Genomic DNA, 19,355 nt, shown 5'->3' with positions numbered 1-19,355 from the left:
ATTAACACAGCTGTATATTGTTAAGTATGAGAGGTAAACCTGTATCGGTACCAGTGTTTCCGCTGGTAACTCTCTGTTACTGCGGCCGCAACGGCGAAAAACACATTAGAAGTTATTAAATGCAACTAGCTTCAGTTCGTTTAGCGTTTAAGAGACGGAGCCTGCTGGATCATATATATATATATATATATATATATATAAATTCTTTTAATATATCCTAGGCTATTTATTTTAGATAACTTTCATTTACATGTGTTGCAGCTGTATATTTTCAAACTGGTAAAGGAAACCCTGTCTTTACATTTTATTTCAATCACAATCTGTTTTAATAAAAGAGCTTGTGAAAAGTGGCTTTTACTCAAAACTGAACATTTAGCCCACTTTGTAAAAAAAATACAGAGCTATATATCGTGTATCGCCATTCAGCGTTACGGCGATGCGAGGAAAAATTTGGATGCACCTAAATTTTGTGCTGGTGCACCTAAATAAAAAAAGTTAGGCGCACCAGTGCAACCAAGGCAACCAAGGCAACAAGTTAGTGTGGAGCCCTGTTTATTACCCTGGCAGTTGTTCTTTCGTTACGCCAAATCATGACGACTGGCGGGGGAAAAGCAAAAAACTTTTCACGCTCGGGAATTGCTGCAAATTGATTTTATAATTTCGGCCTGTTCTCGCACAGTGTAGGGAAACCTGATCTATAGGCTACCTATATTAATAATACCGTCCAAAACAGCAGGCATTACCTCACTCGGGGACAGCTTTGATATACCCCACCTATATGATAAGATTTAACAGAACTATATATTCTATCCAAACAAGCCTCAGTGATAAATTTGAAGATTATATAATTTATATAAAACACTTTGCTATCTGCCATTTACCGCTGGAAACGGACGGCTGCTCCCAGAGTGGCGACGACCTGTATTTGGACCGGGATGGCACGGTTCCGGCGCATTGCCCTCTTGACCCAATTCAGTACAGAGATCCAAGAGTGCAGCTTTAGGGAATATAAATCTGCATATTAGCATCGCCATGGTCCCTGAAGTCTATTTCTCTCCTGATTCTTCCGTTGCCGTAGTCCTCCTGCAGGGCCAGCAGTGCCATCATGCAGCATTATGCACAGGGTCACACCAGTATTGATATGTTTACAACAATTTGTGATTGTTAACACCTTGCCAAACTCACAGCATCAATATACAGTATTAAAGAACGATTATTTAGTTATTAACACTGTATTTTTGCAGTTATCTAATGCTAGGGTATTTGATGCTATCCTGTATTCCATGCAGTCGGGCCATCTCCTCCTCCTGTGCTCCGTAGCGGACAATGTGACGGTGAGACAACGCCGATTTAAATATTAAGAATATATTTTAATTTAAGATTTGAGTTAGATTTTGCAAGGTGTTTATGGAACAATTATCACTCAGCACAAGCGCAAATAACACTGCTGGATTTAATTTTCATGGTAACGTGGATGATATGTAGGGGAAAAAAATGTGCGTGAGGCATCAATACTTGAAAATATAACGAGTAATTGTTATTCCCGCATGTACTTTCTGCAGTCTGACTTCAGTTTACCACCTCACCATCTGCGTCGCCAATTCCCATTGTCTCCAAAATGTGCGTACGCATGGGTCAGAGTTTGCGTGGAGGACCGCACATTCTCCCATCAAGTTTGTTTTTTCTAAATCAACACCTTTGCGTGGGAAGTGGCGTACGCACATTTTCTGCCCCGTTTTGTGCGTATGCCGCGTTTTATAAATGGGACCCCTGATGATTAATGGAAGTGCCTCAATCTTTCTTGCAGAGTCTCATATCTGTGTGCACTGCTGCCTCTCTGTCTGACCCAACCCCCCAGTCTTAATGCAACCCTCTCCTTCGCTTTCCCCCCTCCTCTCGCTATCATCCCTCCCTCCTTCCCTGTGTCTGAATACCATCTCCCCCTACTATTCAAGTGACAAGGCCATCGGTTTGGCCTCCTCTGAATTGCTGTAGGTTGGAGCTTTGTCACTTTGGCAGCTGCTTTATTGTCTTTGGGAATGGTGCATATGGCACGTGGACAGGGAAGTGGGTCTGTGAGGACACCGTCAGTGTCTTGCTGCAGCACAGATGAGCTACTGCTTGTTTAATTTGGGAAAACCAACATTGTGCATTGCACTTACCAGTCACTGTACTGGGTTGCTCTTTACTCACCTGATCTCTTGGGGTTCTGACTAATTTTGAAACTGAGTGGGTGGGTGTGCCTGTTTGCATGCACAGGAGATTGATTGTGAGGGCAGTGGCCAACTTGCCTCTGGTAGTGTATAATAATAGTGGGTAAATAGTAGGGGTGGAACGGTTCACAAAATCCACGGTTTGGTTCGGTACGTTTTTGGTACAACATGCTTTTTTTTTCAATTACATATCCTTTTGATATTTTAAGACTTGAGTGGGAAATTGAGCATGTTTATGATCAATTTTCACTACAGTAAAGAATGGGCCATATTATGAGAGATTTAGATTGTTGTATTGAATAATGTGTGACAATGATATGAATAGGTGTGAATTTTGAGTTGGTGTTGTATTTGAAGAATGATGGGAAATAGAAGACCATATCAGAAGTCTTTATTTTCATATGTAGACACTCAGTGAAACAGACTCTACGCCCATATCATATCGCCCAGCCCTACTGAGGCCCGTTCCAGAAAGCAGGTTTAGTGAAAACTCTGAGTTTGTTAACCCTGAGATGAGGGGAAACTCTGGGTTTTCCGTTGCAGAAAGAGAGGGAACTTAACCTCAGTCAGTTACTATGGTAACTGAGCCTGTGAACCTAACCTGGTCGTGAGCAGGTTTTCTTCATGAAACTTCATGTTTCTCCCTCTGAGAGGGAGGAGACTGAGAGAAACTGAGGAAAAACAACCTTGAGTTTCTCTCAGTCTCCTCCCTCTGAGTGGGAGGAGAAACTCATTTCCTCATTCATTCATTCAGTCTGTATCAGGTGCATTTTAATGCAGTTTATCTGCATGCATAAAAAAACCATTGGTTTATGTTAGGCATACTATAAAACGTTTTTTTCTCAAACATGTCATGTCCTTTTGTTGACAATCCCGTTGATGAAAAAGCTGTATTAATTCACAGAGAGTTTACGTCGGGAGATGATATTGAGTCCCGACTATAGATGTATTTTCATTTCCACATAACTGATTTGAGATGTATTTCTTATCACAGTCCATTAGATATGTAGATACCTTATCCGTCCTCATATCACTAACCTCAACCATTGTGGACAGGCTTTAATATCCAAGCAGATTCTTTGTCGCATTACGTTTTTTTGCAAACGGCAGTTTTCTTTTTAAGAGTGTAGCAGATCGCTCTGAAACGTTTTTTAAACGTTTTTGTAGTGTTCCCTGGACACAAACCAGTGAGAACCATTAAAAAGAAATAGCCTAAATGATTATACATTATAGTTCTGTTAATGATATGGTGCTGCAGCCTCAGAATGGGATTAGTAGCCTATAGTTTACTTTTTCGCCCGCAGGATTGCACCGAAATGAAATTATAGGTGTAATACAATTCCAGTTTTCACCAGTAATATTATTAGTTAACTGTGATTAAATATTAAATTAATACATTGTTAATGGGTACGCATTGACTCGAGCAGCAATTTTCTCCCACACCAATTCTCTCTCTTTAGCAGCAGCAGCTGCTGTCTTGTTTTTTTTTTTTTTTTTAAAGAAATGCATGTTCAAACCATAGACAGTAGGTTCAAACTCGCTGTTTGTGCGCCTGAGCATTTCCGCTGACCCGTTTGTTTGTGGTTGTTACCATGGTGAATTGTAGAATCATGGCTCCATTCATACTGCCTTTCTGTAGTGGTCGTGCACGCGCATAACCCTGAGTGGACCTACTCCGAGTTGATTGAACCAACTCAAATCAGCTGTTCTGGAACCGAAAACTCAGAGTTTCCCATCTCAGGGTAAATGAACTCAGACAACAGGGTTAGACTCAGAGTTTGTTAAACCTACCTGGAACGGACCCCAGGTGGAGCGGTCCTGTTCGTCTTTTCTGTGTATTTATTTTTGTCATATGTGTTGTGAAATGATGCGTATAATTGTTTGTTTAGTCTTTGTCTTATGATGTCCTATTTAGAATGTAATGTACATTCATTATTGCATTGACTGATAGTAAAGATGGTTGTAAAGACCTCAGGAAGAATAGCTGCTGCAATGCAGGAGCTAATGAGGATCCTAAATAAACAAACAAGCGTTGGCCTCGTCACACTCGTCGACCCCGTCTGCCTTTTTATCGTGTTAAATCGGCGTTGGTGAGAGGGATCATTCTGAAATGGCTGTTCAGCTCAAGCGATTTTTATTTTTGCACATTATGTCCATTAGAGGCCAAATGTACAATGAGATACATAATTTCTTGTATAGCTATATTTATTAACATATTTCAACATAGGCTTATCTTTTAAAATAAACGCTGTCTTGTATGTATTGTATCAACGGTTTGTATTATATCTGATTTTCCCTTTTTAAATGACGAAGAGATTACCGCCACCTGCGTGCGTGGAGTTATTTCCTCTCACGCATGCGCAGAACATATGTGGTAGTTGGCCATCGGCTGTTGTCTTTGCAGTGTGTTGAAGTGCAACTTTTTTCTCTTCTCCATCGCAACTAGTTCCTTGACATCTGCCTGGTGTGTCAGGTAGGCTGGATGATTGGTGCTGAGTAAACGGGGTCTCTGTATGTCACATCTGTCCCTTGAGATCAATCATCGCACAGTGAGATTCCTGTTCCTTTTGGCCTTTTTGTAGGTGTTAGGCATGTATTCTGAGGAGGGAGCATTTACTATCACTTCTGTAGTTTGGTAATTATGAAACAAAAATGGTTACTGGTTAGTTTTTATTGTCATATCTCTTGCTTAGATCTGACATGACAAAAGAGTTCTGTACTTCCTGCCGTGCAGTATGGTCACCGTGCTGTCATTACTGGAGGCTGCTCTGCCACAGGAAGGCACAGTGGGTGGTCCCACACTTTTGCACTCTTTTTGTGACATTTGATCACTTCAGTTTCCCTTCATGTCCCCACCTTGACCCTTAAGGCCATTTTACAGTCGTGCGTAAAATCGACGGCATAGCCCTGCAGACCCCTCTGCGTCTACGCCAGACCCTACGCCATAGCCTGACGCGCACCTCTCGAAAAATTTAACCACACGTCGCTCGGCAGTGGCTGACGAAGATGGATGGATGGCCGCCATTATGCCATCCATCCATCCATCCATCCATCCATCTTCGTCCGCTTATCCGGTGTCGGGTCGCGGGGGGAGCAGCTCCAGCAGGGGACCCCAAACTTCCCTTTCCCGAGCAACATTAACCAGCTCCGACTGGGGATCGGCGTTCCCAGGCCAGGTTGGAGATATAATCCCTCCACCTAGTCCTGGGTCTTCCCGAGGCCTCCTCCCAGCTGGGCGTGCCTGGAACACCTCCCAGGGGGAGGCCCAGGGGCATCCTTACCAGATGCCCGAACCACCTCAACTGGCTCCTTTCGACGCAAAGGAGCAGCGGCTCTCTCCGAGCTCCTCACGGATGACTGAGCTTCTCACCCTATCTCTAAGGGAGACGCCAGCCACCCTCCTGAGGAAACCCATTTCGCCGCTTGTACCCTGGATCTCGTTCTTTCGGTCATGACCCAGCCTTCATGACCATAGGTGAGGGTAGGAATGAAAACTGACCGGTAGATCGAGAGCTTTGCCTTCTGGCTCAGCTCTCTTTTCGTCACTGGCGGTGCGATAGATTGAATGCAATACCGCACCCGCTGCGCCCGATTCTCCGACCAATCTCCCGCTCCATTGTCCCCTCACTCGCGAACAAAACCCCAAGGTACTTGAACTCCTTCACTTGGGGTAAGGACTCATTCCCTACCTGGAGAAGGCATTCCATCGGTTTCCTGCTGAGAACCATGGCCTCCGATTTAGAGGTGCTGATCCTCATCCCAACCGCTTCACACTCGGTTGCGAACCGATCCAGTGAGTGCTGAAGGTCGCAGGCCGATGATGCCATCAGGACCACATCATCTGCAAAGAGCAGCGATGAGATCCCCAGCCCACCAAACTGCAACCCCTCCCCACCCCGACTACGCCTCGATATCCTGTCCATAAATATTACAAACAGGATTGGTGACAAAGCGCAGCCCTGGCGGAGGCCAACCCTCACCTGAAACGAGTCCGACTTACTACCGAGAACCCGGACACAGCTCTCACTTTGGTCATACAGAGATTGGATGGCCCTGAGTAGAGACCCCTCACCCCATACTCCCGCAGCACCTCCCACAGTATCTCCCGGGGACCCGGTCATACGCCTTCTCCAAATCCACAAAACACATGTAGACCGGTTGGGCATACTCCCAGGCTCCCTCCAGGATCCTTGAGAGTGAAGAGCTGGTCCGTTGTTCCACGACCAGGACGGAATCCGCATTGTTCCTCCTCAACCCGAGGTTCGACTATCGGCCGAACCCTCCTTTCCAGCACCTTGGAGTAGACTTTACCAGGGAGGCTGAGAAGTGTGATACCCCTATAATTGGCACACACCCTCTGGTCCCCCTTTTTAAAAGAGGAACCACCACCCCAGTCTGCCACTCCTTTGGCACCGTCCCAGACTTCACGCAATGTTGAAGAGGCGTGTCAACCAGGACAGCCCCTCCACACCCAGAGCCTTGAGCATTTCTGGACGGATCTCATCAATCCCGGGGCTTTGCCACTGTGTAGTTGTTTGACTACATCAGTGACTTCCGCCTGGGAAATCGGCGACAATCCCCCGTTATCCTCCAGCTCTGCCTCTAACATAGAGGGCGTATTAGTCGGATTCAGGAGTTCCTCAAAGTGCTCCCTCCACCGCCCTATTACCTCCTCAGTGGAGGTCAACAGTGTCCCATCCTTACTGTACACAGCTTGGATGGTTCCCCCTTCCCCTCCTGAGGTGGCGAACAGTTTTCCAGAAACACTTTGGTGCCGACCGAAAGTCCTTCTCCATGTCTTCTCCAAACTTCTCCCACACCCGCTGCTTTGCCTCTTTCACGGCAGAGGCTGCAGCCCCGCCGGGCCCTTCGGTACCCTGCAACTGCCTCCGGAGTCCTCCGAGATAACATATCCCGGAAGGACTCCTTCTTCAGTCGGACGGCTTCCCTGACCACTGGTGTCCACCACGGTGTTCGTGGGTTACCGCCCCTTGAGGCACCTAAGATCCTAAGACCACAGCTCCTCGCCGCAGCTTCAGCAATGGAAACTTTGAACATTGTCCACTCGGGTTCAATGCCCCCAGCCTCCACAGGGATGCACGAAAAGCTCCGCCGGAGGTGTGAGTTGAAAGTCTGTCGGACAGGGGCCTCCTCCAGACGTTCCCAATTTACCCGCACTACACGTTTGGGCTTACCAGGTCTGTCCAGAGTCTTCCCCCACCCCCTGACCCAACTCACCACCAGATGGTGATCGGTTGACAGCTCTGCCCCTCTCTTCACCCGAGTGTCCAAAACATACGGCCTCAGATCAGATGAAACGATTATGAAATCGATCATTGACCTTCGGCCTAGGGTGCTCTGGTACCAGGTTATAGACAATCCATGACTAGCACAGAAGTCCAACAACAAACAACCACTCTGGTTTAGATCAGGGAGGCCGTTCCTCCCAATCACGCCTCTCCAGGTGTCTCCATCATTGCCCACGTGTGCGTTGAAGTCCCCCAGCAGAACAATGGAGTCCCCCACTGGAGCCCCATGCAGGACTCCAGTCAAGGTCTCCAAGAAGGCCGAATACTCCGAACTCCTGTTTGGTGCATATGCACAAACAACAGTCAGAGTTTTCCCCCACAACCCCGCAGGCGTGGGGAGGCGACCCTCTCGTCCACGGGGTAAACTCCAACACAGCGGCGCTCAGCCGGGGCTTGTGAGTATCCCCACACCCGCCCGGGCGCCTCACACCCTGGGCAACTCCGGAGAAGAAAAGAGTCCAACCCCTATCCAGGAGTATGGTTCCAGAACCGAGACTGTGCGTGAGGTAAGCCCCACCAGATCTAACCGGTAGCGCTCCACCTCCCGCACCAGTTCCGGCTCCTTCCCCACAGAGAGGTGACGTTCCACGTCCCCAGAGCCAGCGTCTGCCGCCCGGGTCTGGTCCGCCGAGGCCCCTGACCTTCACTGCCACCCATGTGGCATCGCACCCGACCCCAACGGTTCCTCCCACAGGTGGTGGGCCCATGGGCTGGAGAGATGGGAGCCACGTAGCTTGTTCGGGCTGTGCCCGGCGGGCTCCGTGGCAAACCCGCCACCAGGCGCTCGCCCGGCGAGCCCGCCCGTCTGGGCCTGGCTCCAGGCGGGGCACCGGGCTTCCTCCGGGCAGGGTCACTCCATCTCTACCTTGCTTCTTCATTGGGGTTTTTGAACCATTCTTTGTCTGGCCCCTCACCTGAGACCACTTTGCCTTGGGAGACCCTACCAGGAGCACAAAGCTCCAGACAACACAGCCCTCAGGTTCACAGAGACACACAAACCTCTCCACCACGATAAGGTGATGGTTCACGGAGAGCCGCCATTATGCTCTGTTGTGAAATCCGGGAGAAGCCAGACCCATGTGATGCGTTCGTCCAATCAGGACTATTTTTTGCAATTTGGTAATAAGCATTTAAAATGTTACCCAACAACATCAAATACAATGGATATCACAAAACTGAATAAAATACGAAAAAGTTGTACTCTTTACAGTGGTTTCTCCTTTCCCCCACAATGCATTGCATGACGTCACGTTGGGGAGACGACAGGCGAAAGCCCCGTCTCGGTTCACTGTCCCGGTCCCGGTTTCTGCCGCTGGTCTGGCAAAATATGGCTTTTGGTCTCAACCGAGTCAATGTGTCTTTATTATGTGTATAATAATATTGGGGGGGAGTGAAAGGCAGCTTGGACGGGGATGCTATTCGGCTTGTCATAAGTTTAAACGGCTAGCTAACGCTACGCCAACGTTTGCTAACGTTAGCGCAACAGTGTTAGCTTAGACTGCTAGTTAAATACCGGTATTACAACTGCATTCGGAGCTACGTCCACCTTGTCAACACAAGACATGTGGCGTTAGTGCTCCTTTTGTGCCATACTTTTATTGAATGAAACAGTAAGCTTTGCTCCTACGAAATAGGTGTTTTTTTGTAACATCACACACAAAGCTGTGGGGGGGACCACTAAGGTCTGTGGCGCTGCTCAGCTGGCGACTCGCAGCTCGCTCCAAAACAATTGTCTGTGTTTATTGTTTGATCGTCTGTCACCGAATTAAGTAACTATTGATGTCTCTATGTTTATAGCTTTTGTTTTTAGGTTGTTGTGTGGTGATTGTTGGAGTTTGTATTGCAAGACAAATTTCCGTGTATACGGACAATAAAGTGCTATCTATCTATCTATCTATGCTAAGCTAAGCTAACTGGCTATAGTTAGCCTGTATGTATGCTAGCGGGATTAGCTAGCTAACGTTGCGTAGCCAGCCAGCAACTTCGGCAGTAGTTTTGGCGAGCTAGCGATAACTGCAACAGTATGTTGCCCACAATCAACCTCTGCTGTTAAAAGCAGTCAATCTGCAGTGATGTTTTGAAATGGAGACACGTGGATGTGTTAGCTGTCGAGGTTAGCTCGCCGAAGCTGCTTGCTGGCTATGCAACGTTAGCTAATGTCCGCTAGCATATGTACAGGCTAACTATAGCCAGTTAGCTTTATGTGTAACTAACAAAAAACATCTCGTAGGAGCAAAGTTTAACATTTCATTCAATAAAGTTATGGTACAAAAAGAGCACTAACGCCACAAGTCTTATGTTGACAACGTGGACGCAGATATAGGAAACTCTGAAGGCAGTTGTAATATTTACCTAGCCGGCTAGGCTAACGCTGTTGCGCTAACGTTAGCGAAACGTCGGCGTAGCGTTAGCTAGCTGTCTGAACTTGTGAAAAGCTGAACAGCATCCCCATCCAAGTAATAAATAAACACCAGGCAAATATGTTGTTACTGGAGCTAGTAGGCTACCATCAAAACGTGAGATATCTAATCATGATATCAATCATTTATGTGTTTACAACCATCGGGGGATTTCCCAAGTGGGACTGGCAAGTTAGCACATAGCTAGCATGATGCCTTGTATTTTCTAGATCTAGATACGTTTACCGGTACTTATCTGAACTAACGACATGATCACTGTCACTAGATATAAATAAAACATTGACTTTCACTTGGTGCTATTCACGGACAGCAAAAACACCTCTTCCTCATCCCAGTCAGTCACCATAGTTCTAGTACTAGGCTGATACACGTCTCCCCAACGTAACGTCATCACCGAATTCCAGAAAAAATGACAAAAACCTGACAAAAACTGGCCTTTAACACTATTTGGAGACATTTTTAACAATGATATACATATATTGAGTGCTATATGTACCTATTAATCAACAGTGGTGGTTAACCTGCAACATGGGCTTTAATTTATAGCACTTTTATATGGTTTTGTGGTTATGAGGTACAAAATTGCTTGCTTTAGGTTCCAAGTGGCCACGCGAAACACACTTGTCTTTTTTTTTTTTTTTTTTTTTTTTCTAAACTGGCCAAATTTGTGTTGTTTGTTTGATAGCAGTGCTGCAATAATGACAGATTTCCCAATAGTTTGGACCTTGTTTTGGTAACCTTGATCAAGGTCTCTGCTTGAATTAAATGTGGTGTTTGGGACTGCAGAGTTTGTATTATTGATGTGACCCAATATCAAGTGTTTTCTCCTCAAAAAAACATATACTCTTTTGCACTGGAGTAGTCCAGCCAAAATATGAATGGGAGTATGAGGAGAGGCTGGAGTACATATAAGGGAGCCCTTAAATTGGTGGGGGAGGCATATACAAGATCACTCTGAGGGAAGAGAGTGAGTGGGGGTGGGGCAAGATGAAATGGACAGAGGAATAGACAGGAAGGGGGTGGGGTGGGGTGTTAAAGGTGTAAGTGTGTGAGAAAGGAGAGCAAGGACCTCAAGCTATTGATGGGGAGGGAGGGGAGGAATGAGCAAGCGCATAGGAAAAGAGAGAGGGAGGGAGGGAGGGAGGGTGTGTGGGCTGAGGCTCTGCTGAATGAGGAAGCAGCAGAGCCATTTTTACTGTTGAGTAACTGCATGCTGGTCTGCGTGTGCTGGAGAGAGTGAGAGAGCGAGCTAGAGGAATAAAGTGCTCCACCTGGATCTTATCGGAGCCCTCTCTCGCCTTCCCTTCTAATTCTTGGTTTCGGCTTGTGTCCATTTAAGTTAGGGAGGCCCTGGAGAGGACACACAATGGAGCGAAGAGCCTGTGGCAACTGGGCCGTTGTACTACTGAGAGGGGGATGGGGTAGAGAGAGGACCGGTTCACACAGCTAACACAGCCTGCCGGCTGTAGGCTTCAACAGCCTTTCCTCCCCGCCTGGACCCACTGTTTCCAGGCTGGGGCCTTTTTTTTGTGGATCTGCCACCCTCAAACAACGCTTGGACTACACTAAGGATTAATTACCGTGTTTTGTGGGATTTTAGGATACATACTGGAGCCTGAAGAATAATACCTCCCTGTGTTTTGGATAAGAGAAACGAAAAAACAAACTTCGGTGTAGTTCTTCTTGCCCGTTTTTGGTTTCTGTTTCAGTTTAGTGGAGTTCGTAAAAGGATTACAAGATGCATGCCAAGTCAAACGATTTGCTGGATTTTCAAAAACTGGATGCCCTCCTGGAAAAAATTGCACATTCAGTCTCTGTGAAAAGGTAATGTTATTTGGTGAGGTAGACACCACTACAAAGTTTTCAGTCATTTAACAGAGCCACTGAAGTCTTTACAGATCATACATATACAAAATATTATCAATTGAAATGCATGGTTAAAAATAGAGAAGGTTAGATTAAAGCCTTGAGTAATGGTTCTTGAGACTATCATGTGGTTAGCACTGTCTCTAGTTTCACATGGCACAGCACAACAATTCCGTTTAGATTTATTGTGTTCAAAATAGTTTTGTTTTGTTTCCAAATTTTAGCCAGAAGCCGTGAACCTACCTCCTGGTGAGACAGGGGGTGTGGGGGAAGTGGGGGTGAGGGGGTCTACAGAGGAAGAAGGGGGTTGTGTGTGTGTGTAGCAGTTGTAGAAATGTCTCCCGATTCCCGGTAGGGTTTGGCTTGCTCATCTTAACCAGCTGGAAGTTTAACCTGAAAGAGCTGGTATGATTCTTGCCTTTTCCTGTTTATGATGTGCCTGACTCATGGTTAGACTATTTGAGTGATTGCTCATGAACTGAATCATACAGTAAATGCTTGTAATCAATACGAGGGGAACTTATTTAAGTTTGTGACCTTGTGATAAATAATTGGAAACAATTCTTATTAGATTTGGTAATTTCTTGTTTAAATGCCCATTTTAAAAAAAAAAAAAAAAAAAAAAAAAAAAAAAAAAAAAAAGAAATTGTCCAGGTTTTTCTGTGTGTTGAACTGGCGTTTGTCTATAAACACACTAACGTTGCACAGGGCATGGGTGGTTGGTAAGCATCCAAAAGTAGGATTTGGAACCATCAACAATAAAAACTTGCCAAGAAGTGGAGTGTTACCATAGAAACCTTGGCAACCTTTGTTTTTCTTGAAGCCAAGTTTCAGAGGTACTCAAAAAAGGTAGCAACAGACACAAGGTCAACAATGGTAGAATAGTTAACCCTATTAAATAATGTGCCTTGGAATATTATTGGTGTATAATTCATTTGGCAGTACTTTGCCACACACTGTACAATTTTGAGAAATTGGGAGCTTATTATTGTGCTGTATGTACTGGGAGGAGGGGGGGGGGGAATGATACAGCATAGTATCGCAATACTGTATCGAGACACGTATAGCAAACTTGCTATACATGTCTGAGGATTTTTTTTAGATTGAATTATCCGATACGGAGTACTGATCTAATACTAGTGCATTTAGTATGTATGTACGTTTTTTTCTTTTTCTTTTTTTTTTAACGCTGTATACTACTAACCCTGTATGGATGTGATATGATTGCTATCATTGTTGTATGGCCTGGCTCAAGTTAAACTTTTTTTTGTAAAACATGAACAAATGCATACAGAGAATGAATGCCATAGAACTTTCTTTTTGTATTTAGTTTAACAGGCAGTCAAATCTGTAAAAGAACATAAATAAGCTACTTAAAAGTATATATTTTTCAGGGCGAAATTAAGTGGTATCAGATCGTGCATAGACTCCATACTTGCTGATACCGATACCAGCATTTTAGGCAGTATCGGAAGCATTTCCGATACTGGTATCGGAACAACTCTAAGTTGACTCATAACATTGCTGGTAATACTAATATTAGTTGAAAAAAAGAAATGGGCTAATAGGTTTGGAACTTAGTGTCAGTACATGCATAATTGATTCAGACACATTAATGATGAATAATAATCATTAAAAGCCTATAAAATATATGCATGCATTGCCTTCATTAAAGCTTTATTGAAACTGTTACTTTAGTAGCACAAGTAAATTAAATATTTGAATTAGTTATGCACTGATTGTGAAATTCTGGGCCAATGTTTAAAATAACAATTTGGCCTATACTGATACCAATGTTGTTTTATTTCCAATTTGTGACAGAAATGGGGAAATCTTTATTATAAAAAATAGGTTAACTGAACTGTTTCAAAGTGATGATCCTTTCATTACACTATCTGTCAATGAGCACAAATTCTATTATACAAATTTAAAAAGCAACCTTTAATATATTCTTCTTTCACATGAAAAGTAACTGCTTTAAAAGCTCTTTTAGCCTGTTATACAACTGTTACCTACTTCATGACAATCTTTCAGTACTACATAGACCAACAAAAACATTTTGTTAAATATAAATTAAAAGTAAATGTAAAGGCCATTACAAAACCCATACAATATTAATTATTATTAATATCTTATCCTTTGAGTGTAACACTGCTTTTATCAAGTTAAAATCTTTGTCAATCCACTGTCCCATGAGGCTAAGCATGCTCACACGAGCCATTTCAGTTTTTCAGCAGGTAATGATCTTTGCCTGTATTCACCTCATTGGTGTACTTAAGAAAGTGCCCATAATCTTTACATTCAGACTAGGCCTGTCACGATAACAAAGTTTGCTGAATGATAAATTGTCCCACAAATTATTGCAATAAACGATTAATATTATCGTTGAGAGACCATTTTCATCTAATATAATGATAATGGCATAATAATGCAGGTACACCTTTTCAAAGATCAATAAACTTTTATTTCTAAAGAATATTTAACACTGGAACTGGGAGACATTTTAAATATCCACGATAAGTCTTTGATCTCCTTTTTAGTATGTTGTCTTTCACTCTGTTGTTAGTCCCAGGTAATTTGTACTGGCTGTCAAATGTTTGCAGGATTCCTCAAGTGTTTGTGCGATAGACTACAGACTCTGTACTACATTTAACAATTATTTAACACTAAATATTAAATTTAAATAATATATAATTACTAAATTAAATCTATCTATATGGCTATCTGCCACATGGCGAGTAAATGTTTGTACCAAAATAGTTCTGTTTTTCAGTATTCATTTTGGCGAAGGTGCGGCTTCTGCTCCTCTGCAGGTCAGAGCTTCGTGGGGGCGGGCCAACACAAACGCACACAAACACTGGTACAACTCTGACATACTTTCCACACTCCATGTCCACGGACAGCTATAGGCTAGCACCGTTAATGTTCTGTGCATTGTCGGACACATGCAGCCACTTTCCTGAAACCGCTTGTGGGACTGACACAAGTCCACAGCGGCGTGTATGTCCGAGCCTGTCTCCACCGCCTCCACCTGCAGGTTGTCAGCTGTGTGGTTTGGAATGAAAGGGAGAAAACGGGACGCAGATTAACGCTGCAGGTATCACTCATATTAAATTTTTTTTTTATTGTGTGATTAATTGATTTATTGACTATCATGACAGGCCTAATTCAGACCTATTCTTGAATCACTCTACTTATTGGAGCTTAATAAACCCAGAACTAAGCTGAGTTCATAAAACAAATACTACCCTCACATTCCTCATCTACTAACCAATCTAGAGGTAAAAAAATTGATAGACTTTCAGACATGAGTGCAGAGAGGCCAATGAATAAAATCATCAATGGAATCACTACATTGGCGTGTAAAGGCCCTGACACACCAAGCCAACTGATTGTCGGCCTAGTTTGTGTGGTGTGTCGCGCACCGATGCCAAGCGTCGGCCTTTTTTCAGGCCAGCGTCGTCAGCCGTCGGCTGAACAGCCAATTTATCTGATTGGCTGTTCAGGTTAAATAAACCGGAGACTGTGACAGGCTCCTTTTTAATTTTTCTTCTCATCTGATCAATCCAATACACATAATGGTGTGGATGCATGCCGTTGGACAGTCTGGCGAGGTCGGTGACTCAAATCTGTTCAGTGTGCCCCGTGCCGTCGTCAGTCTGGGGGGCTGTCGGCGTTCATTTTGGCCGACCTGACATGTTCAGTCGCCGGCAGGGCAGTCGGGACTTACCCGGAAATGGCGAGCGGAATGAGGTGACTAGAGTCTCTCAAAATCTGACGAAAATCTTTTAAACTGACCTTTGTCGATCTGAAATGAAGACAGATTCAGCAACTGCACGGCCTATTTCTTGCTTAAAATGTTTTCAGAAACACGTTTCAGTGAACTATTTTAGTACAATATGAGATCGTATTCTGAACAGCCGCCATGACAGTCTGGCTTTGAATTTCCGGAGAAAACAAACCCATGTGACGCGTTAGTCCAATCAGCTGCCGGTTTTCATTTCGTGGGCAACAATATAGAGTAGCGGCGCCTGCTGCTATGAACACGTATTACGTTTCTCAAGTTGGTGTCGCCTCAGTGTGTCCCGGGGCAGTTTTTTGGACCTCGGGGACGCGACTGATCATCTCATCTGGCTTTTCTCATCGGTCGGCCTAATGTGTCTACACCTTTAAAGAGTGTCAAAACTGGTCAAAAATGATGTTCAAATGTTTCTTCTAAAAACACATGTTCGAACGATTGGAGTGTTTATTTTTGCACATTATGTCCATCAGATGGCAAACGTACAACGAGATATACATAACTACATGTGTAGGCATATTTATTCCAATTACAATAACATGTCTTTAAAAGATCTCTACATACCTATATTACAAAATAAACTAACAAAAAAACATAATAGACCTCTCTCTCTCTCTCTGCACCGTTAAACAATAAGCCCCCTAGCAAGCAAGCTAGCTTACCAGCCAGCCAGCCTCTAAATTAGTAAAATGTAAGAACTTAATGTTTAATTCACACACGCTTGTCAAATGGAAGGAAAGCACATTGCTATTGCCAGATAAGTGACAATTTAGTTTGGCTGATGAAGGCATGTTGGGTGGGTGAAATTAGCAAGCTAACATTAGCTGACGAGCCAGTAGCTCCCACTGTAAGGAGACTGCCCGCTGAGAGAAGAGATGACAGACTGGTAGAGGGACAGTCCGGTTAGCCATCTCCCAGTGTCCGCTGTCTTCCCGGCGGGGACTGAAGCAGAGGGACCGTAGGTTCTGTTCGGTTCTGCCGCTGATCGAGCAAACGTGGTTTGTTGTGGGTATCATAGCAACGTAATCCCGTTTCCATTGTTTAATGACGAATAGATTACCGCCACCTGCTGGTATGAAGAGTTATTTTCCCTCACGTAGGCGCAGAACGTACATGGTACTTGGCCGTCGGCTGTAGTCTCTGCGATGTGTTCCAGTGCTGATTTTTGTCCAAGACAAAGGCGACGAGAGGCAAGGCCACAATTGGCCGTCGTCGCCACTAGTCTCCAGCCGTAGGCTTGGTGTGTCAGGGCCTTAATGGCAGATTGGCATTAGAGTGGAGCTGCTCCCTAGAGAAGGTTAAAGGTGGTTTTGTGAGTGAGTGAAAAGGCTGGTGCATAGGCAGAGTGGTGTTCTTGCCTTGTCAATGTGGTCCCATTAATTATTTATTCCTTGCTTTCAGGCAAAACACAGGCTGTCATTCTGACACTTAGTGAGGGCCTCAATTGGAATCTGCAGGCCTACATTTTTGCCTAAAATCGCTCCCCACCCCCATGCATGAATGATTAATATTTTACTTTCATAGGGAACACTCATCTTGCTATTATGTTTTCCTCCTGCACACAGGACCCGATTTCCTGATGTGAGATGTGCATCCCCCACCCCAGTAAACAGTTACAACTTCCTCCCCAGAAAACATTCCACAACAGTCTGCAGTGATGTATGTCCAGGTCAAAGGTCATCTGTTAGACCAGAGCTGAGAGCGATGTAGGACATGCAGCAACTGGAAGTGGACCTCTTAATTGACCTCTGTTGGGGCTTTTGCAGACTTGATTGGTCTTGCATGCCAACATTACCCTTAAACCAGGACAGCACGTCATTTGAGTGGTTTATACTAATTTATCATATAGACTGTTTGAATAGGATGTCACTACTGAGATTGACCTCAAATATTACTGAAGGTTAAAATGAAAACAAAAATCATTATAATGTTTAGGCTACAAAGACAAAGGTCTCCAGTAGAGCTAGGCAATATATCGATTATTATATCGAGATATGAGAATAGATATCAATTTTGGATATCGTAATATGGCATAAGGGTTGTCTTTTCCTGGTTTTAAAGGCTGCATTACAGTAAAGATATGTCATTTTCTGAACTTATCAGTCTGTTGTAACTGTTCTATTTGCCTTTACCCACTTAGTCATTATATCCACATTACTGATGATTATTTATCAACAATCTCATTGTGTAAATATTTTGTGAAAGCACCAATATTCAACCCTACAATATCGTTGCGGTATCAATATCGAGGTATTTGGTCAAAAATACCGTGATATTTGATTTTCTCCATATTGCCCAGCCCTAGTCTCCAGCACACCTCTGTCCAAGTAAATATGCAGTGACTCACATACAGCCCTGTGAGAGCTGTCCTTGTCGGCGAGCCTATCCAGCAAAAACTTTCATTGCAGCAGAATAATTCAGTTTCTGAAGGCCCCACCACTTGGTGTTTTTCCTCTCGGCAGCTCAGATTCTGAGGCTTCCTAACCCATCCCTCAAGGGAGCAGTGGGCAGCCATTTACAGCGCCCAGGGCACAACTGCAGATCTGAGCCAATGCTTTTATTAAGGGCACTGACTGGAGAACCTCATCTACATGTTTTTGATGGCGGGAGAAACCGGAGCACCCGGAGGAAACCCACGCAGACATGGGGAGAACATGCAAACACCACACAGAAAGGCATCCTCTCGCTGATGGAATTATAAGTGGTAATACGCAGCCGCAGTTTATACATTTTTCCACCAGACACCGTACATTGGCGAAGAAAATGCTGCATAGTAATAGCCGATAAGGAGTTAGCTTTAGCTTTGCCCATAGCTCTTCACCTTTCCCCATCTTTGTTTACAGTCTCAACCCGGCCTGCGACCACTTCCTGTTGGCTGAGCCGGCTCGATAGCCCCCGTCAGCGTTGTAGTACTAATTTCTTACTCTATCTTGTCTTGGTCTCACACAAACGGGACTCAGAATTTGATATCCCTAAAATGCCTGTTCATTCTCTAATTTAGTTTCATATTTACATCAACGTTAGCGAACTGCTCCCTCACTAGGGTGAGAGAGGTAGAGAGAAGAGAGTAGAGGCCGCTTCTATGAAAAAAAAAAAAAACATACAGGCTGCTTCGCCAGGCCATAGGCACACTGCATGTTACCTTGAGCAAAAAAATTTACATTTAAAAATGTTTTTGACTCCACTGCCATAATTCCTGCACCCAAAAGAGCCCATTCCTGAGGTAGTGCTTTCTTGGCAGCGATAATGTATTGGGGTTTGAAGTTCACAGTTCTGAATATCAGTAATTGCCCAAAATGCACCATGAAACAATAAATCATTTTTTTTTTTTTTTTTTTTACTATTTTCTGACATTTAGTAGACTAAACAACTTTCCAATTATTCAAGGAAAGAGATTAATTGATAAAAAAAAAATCATTAGTTGCAACTTGCAGCCCTATTTGTAGAAATATTAGGACTAGGGAATGGAATAGTTTGTCATGTAGGCCTTGTTGTTTTGTTTACTTACTAAAACATAAAGGGAACTAGAAAAGACAGGTTCCCTTTTCCAATATTATTTTAAACATCTGTTACAAGAACAACAACCATTACTTCAACCTAGTTCATGTTAGTTCGGTTTCTGGCTGGTCAGGTGCAAAAGACAAATGCATCACAAACCAAACCACTGTATTGTAGTCATTTAGCATAATTCCTAATCTTTCTTAAGACGCAGTCGAAATGCAAACAAATGCACCAAAGAACCTTTTAG

General features: G+C 44.0%; 1 protein-coding gene across 5 annotated transcripts in view; it reads left to right on the top strand.

The window, feature by feature from the left end:
• brd4 (bromodomain containing 4) overlaps nucleotides 1-19,355 on the top strand; it is a 44,081-nt gene that overhangs the window by 6,228 nt on the left and 18,498 nt on the right. For 3 of the 5 annotated variants that reach the window (XM_028598526.1, XM_028598527.1, XM_028598525.1), the window contains exon 1: nucleotides 11,115-11,766. The exons of the other annotated variants lie outside the window; for them this stretch is intronic. In XM_028598526.1, coding sequence (XP_028454327.1) covers nucleotides 11,681-11,766 — 86 coding nt within the window. In that variant the 5' untranslated portion in view covers nucleotides 11,115-11,680. Of the gene's footprint in view, nucleotides 1-11,114; nucleotides 11,767-19,355 lie in introns of those variants that run through there. 5 annotated transcript variants of the gene reach the window in all.

The sequence above is a fragment of the Perca flavescens genome, chromosome 15, assembly GCF_004354835.1.
Source record: "Perca flavescens isolate YP-PL-M2 chromosome 15, PFLA_1.0, whole genome shotgun sequence".
NCBI lineage: Eukaryota > Metazoa > Chordata > Actinopteri > Perciformes > Percidae > Perca > Perca flavescens.
Note: the sequence above shows the minus strand (reverse complement) of the source record. Positions and strands in the feature narration are given on the sequence as shown.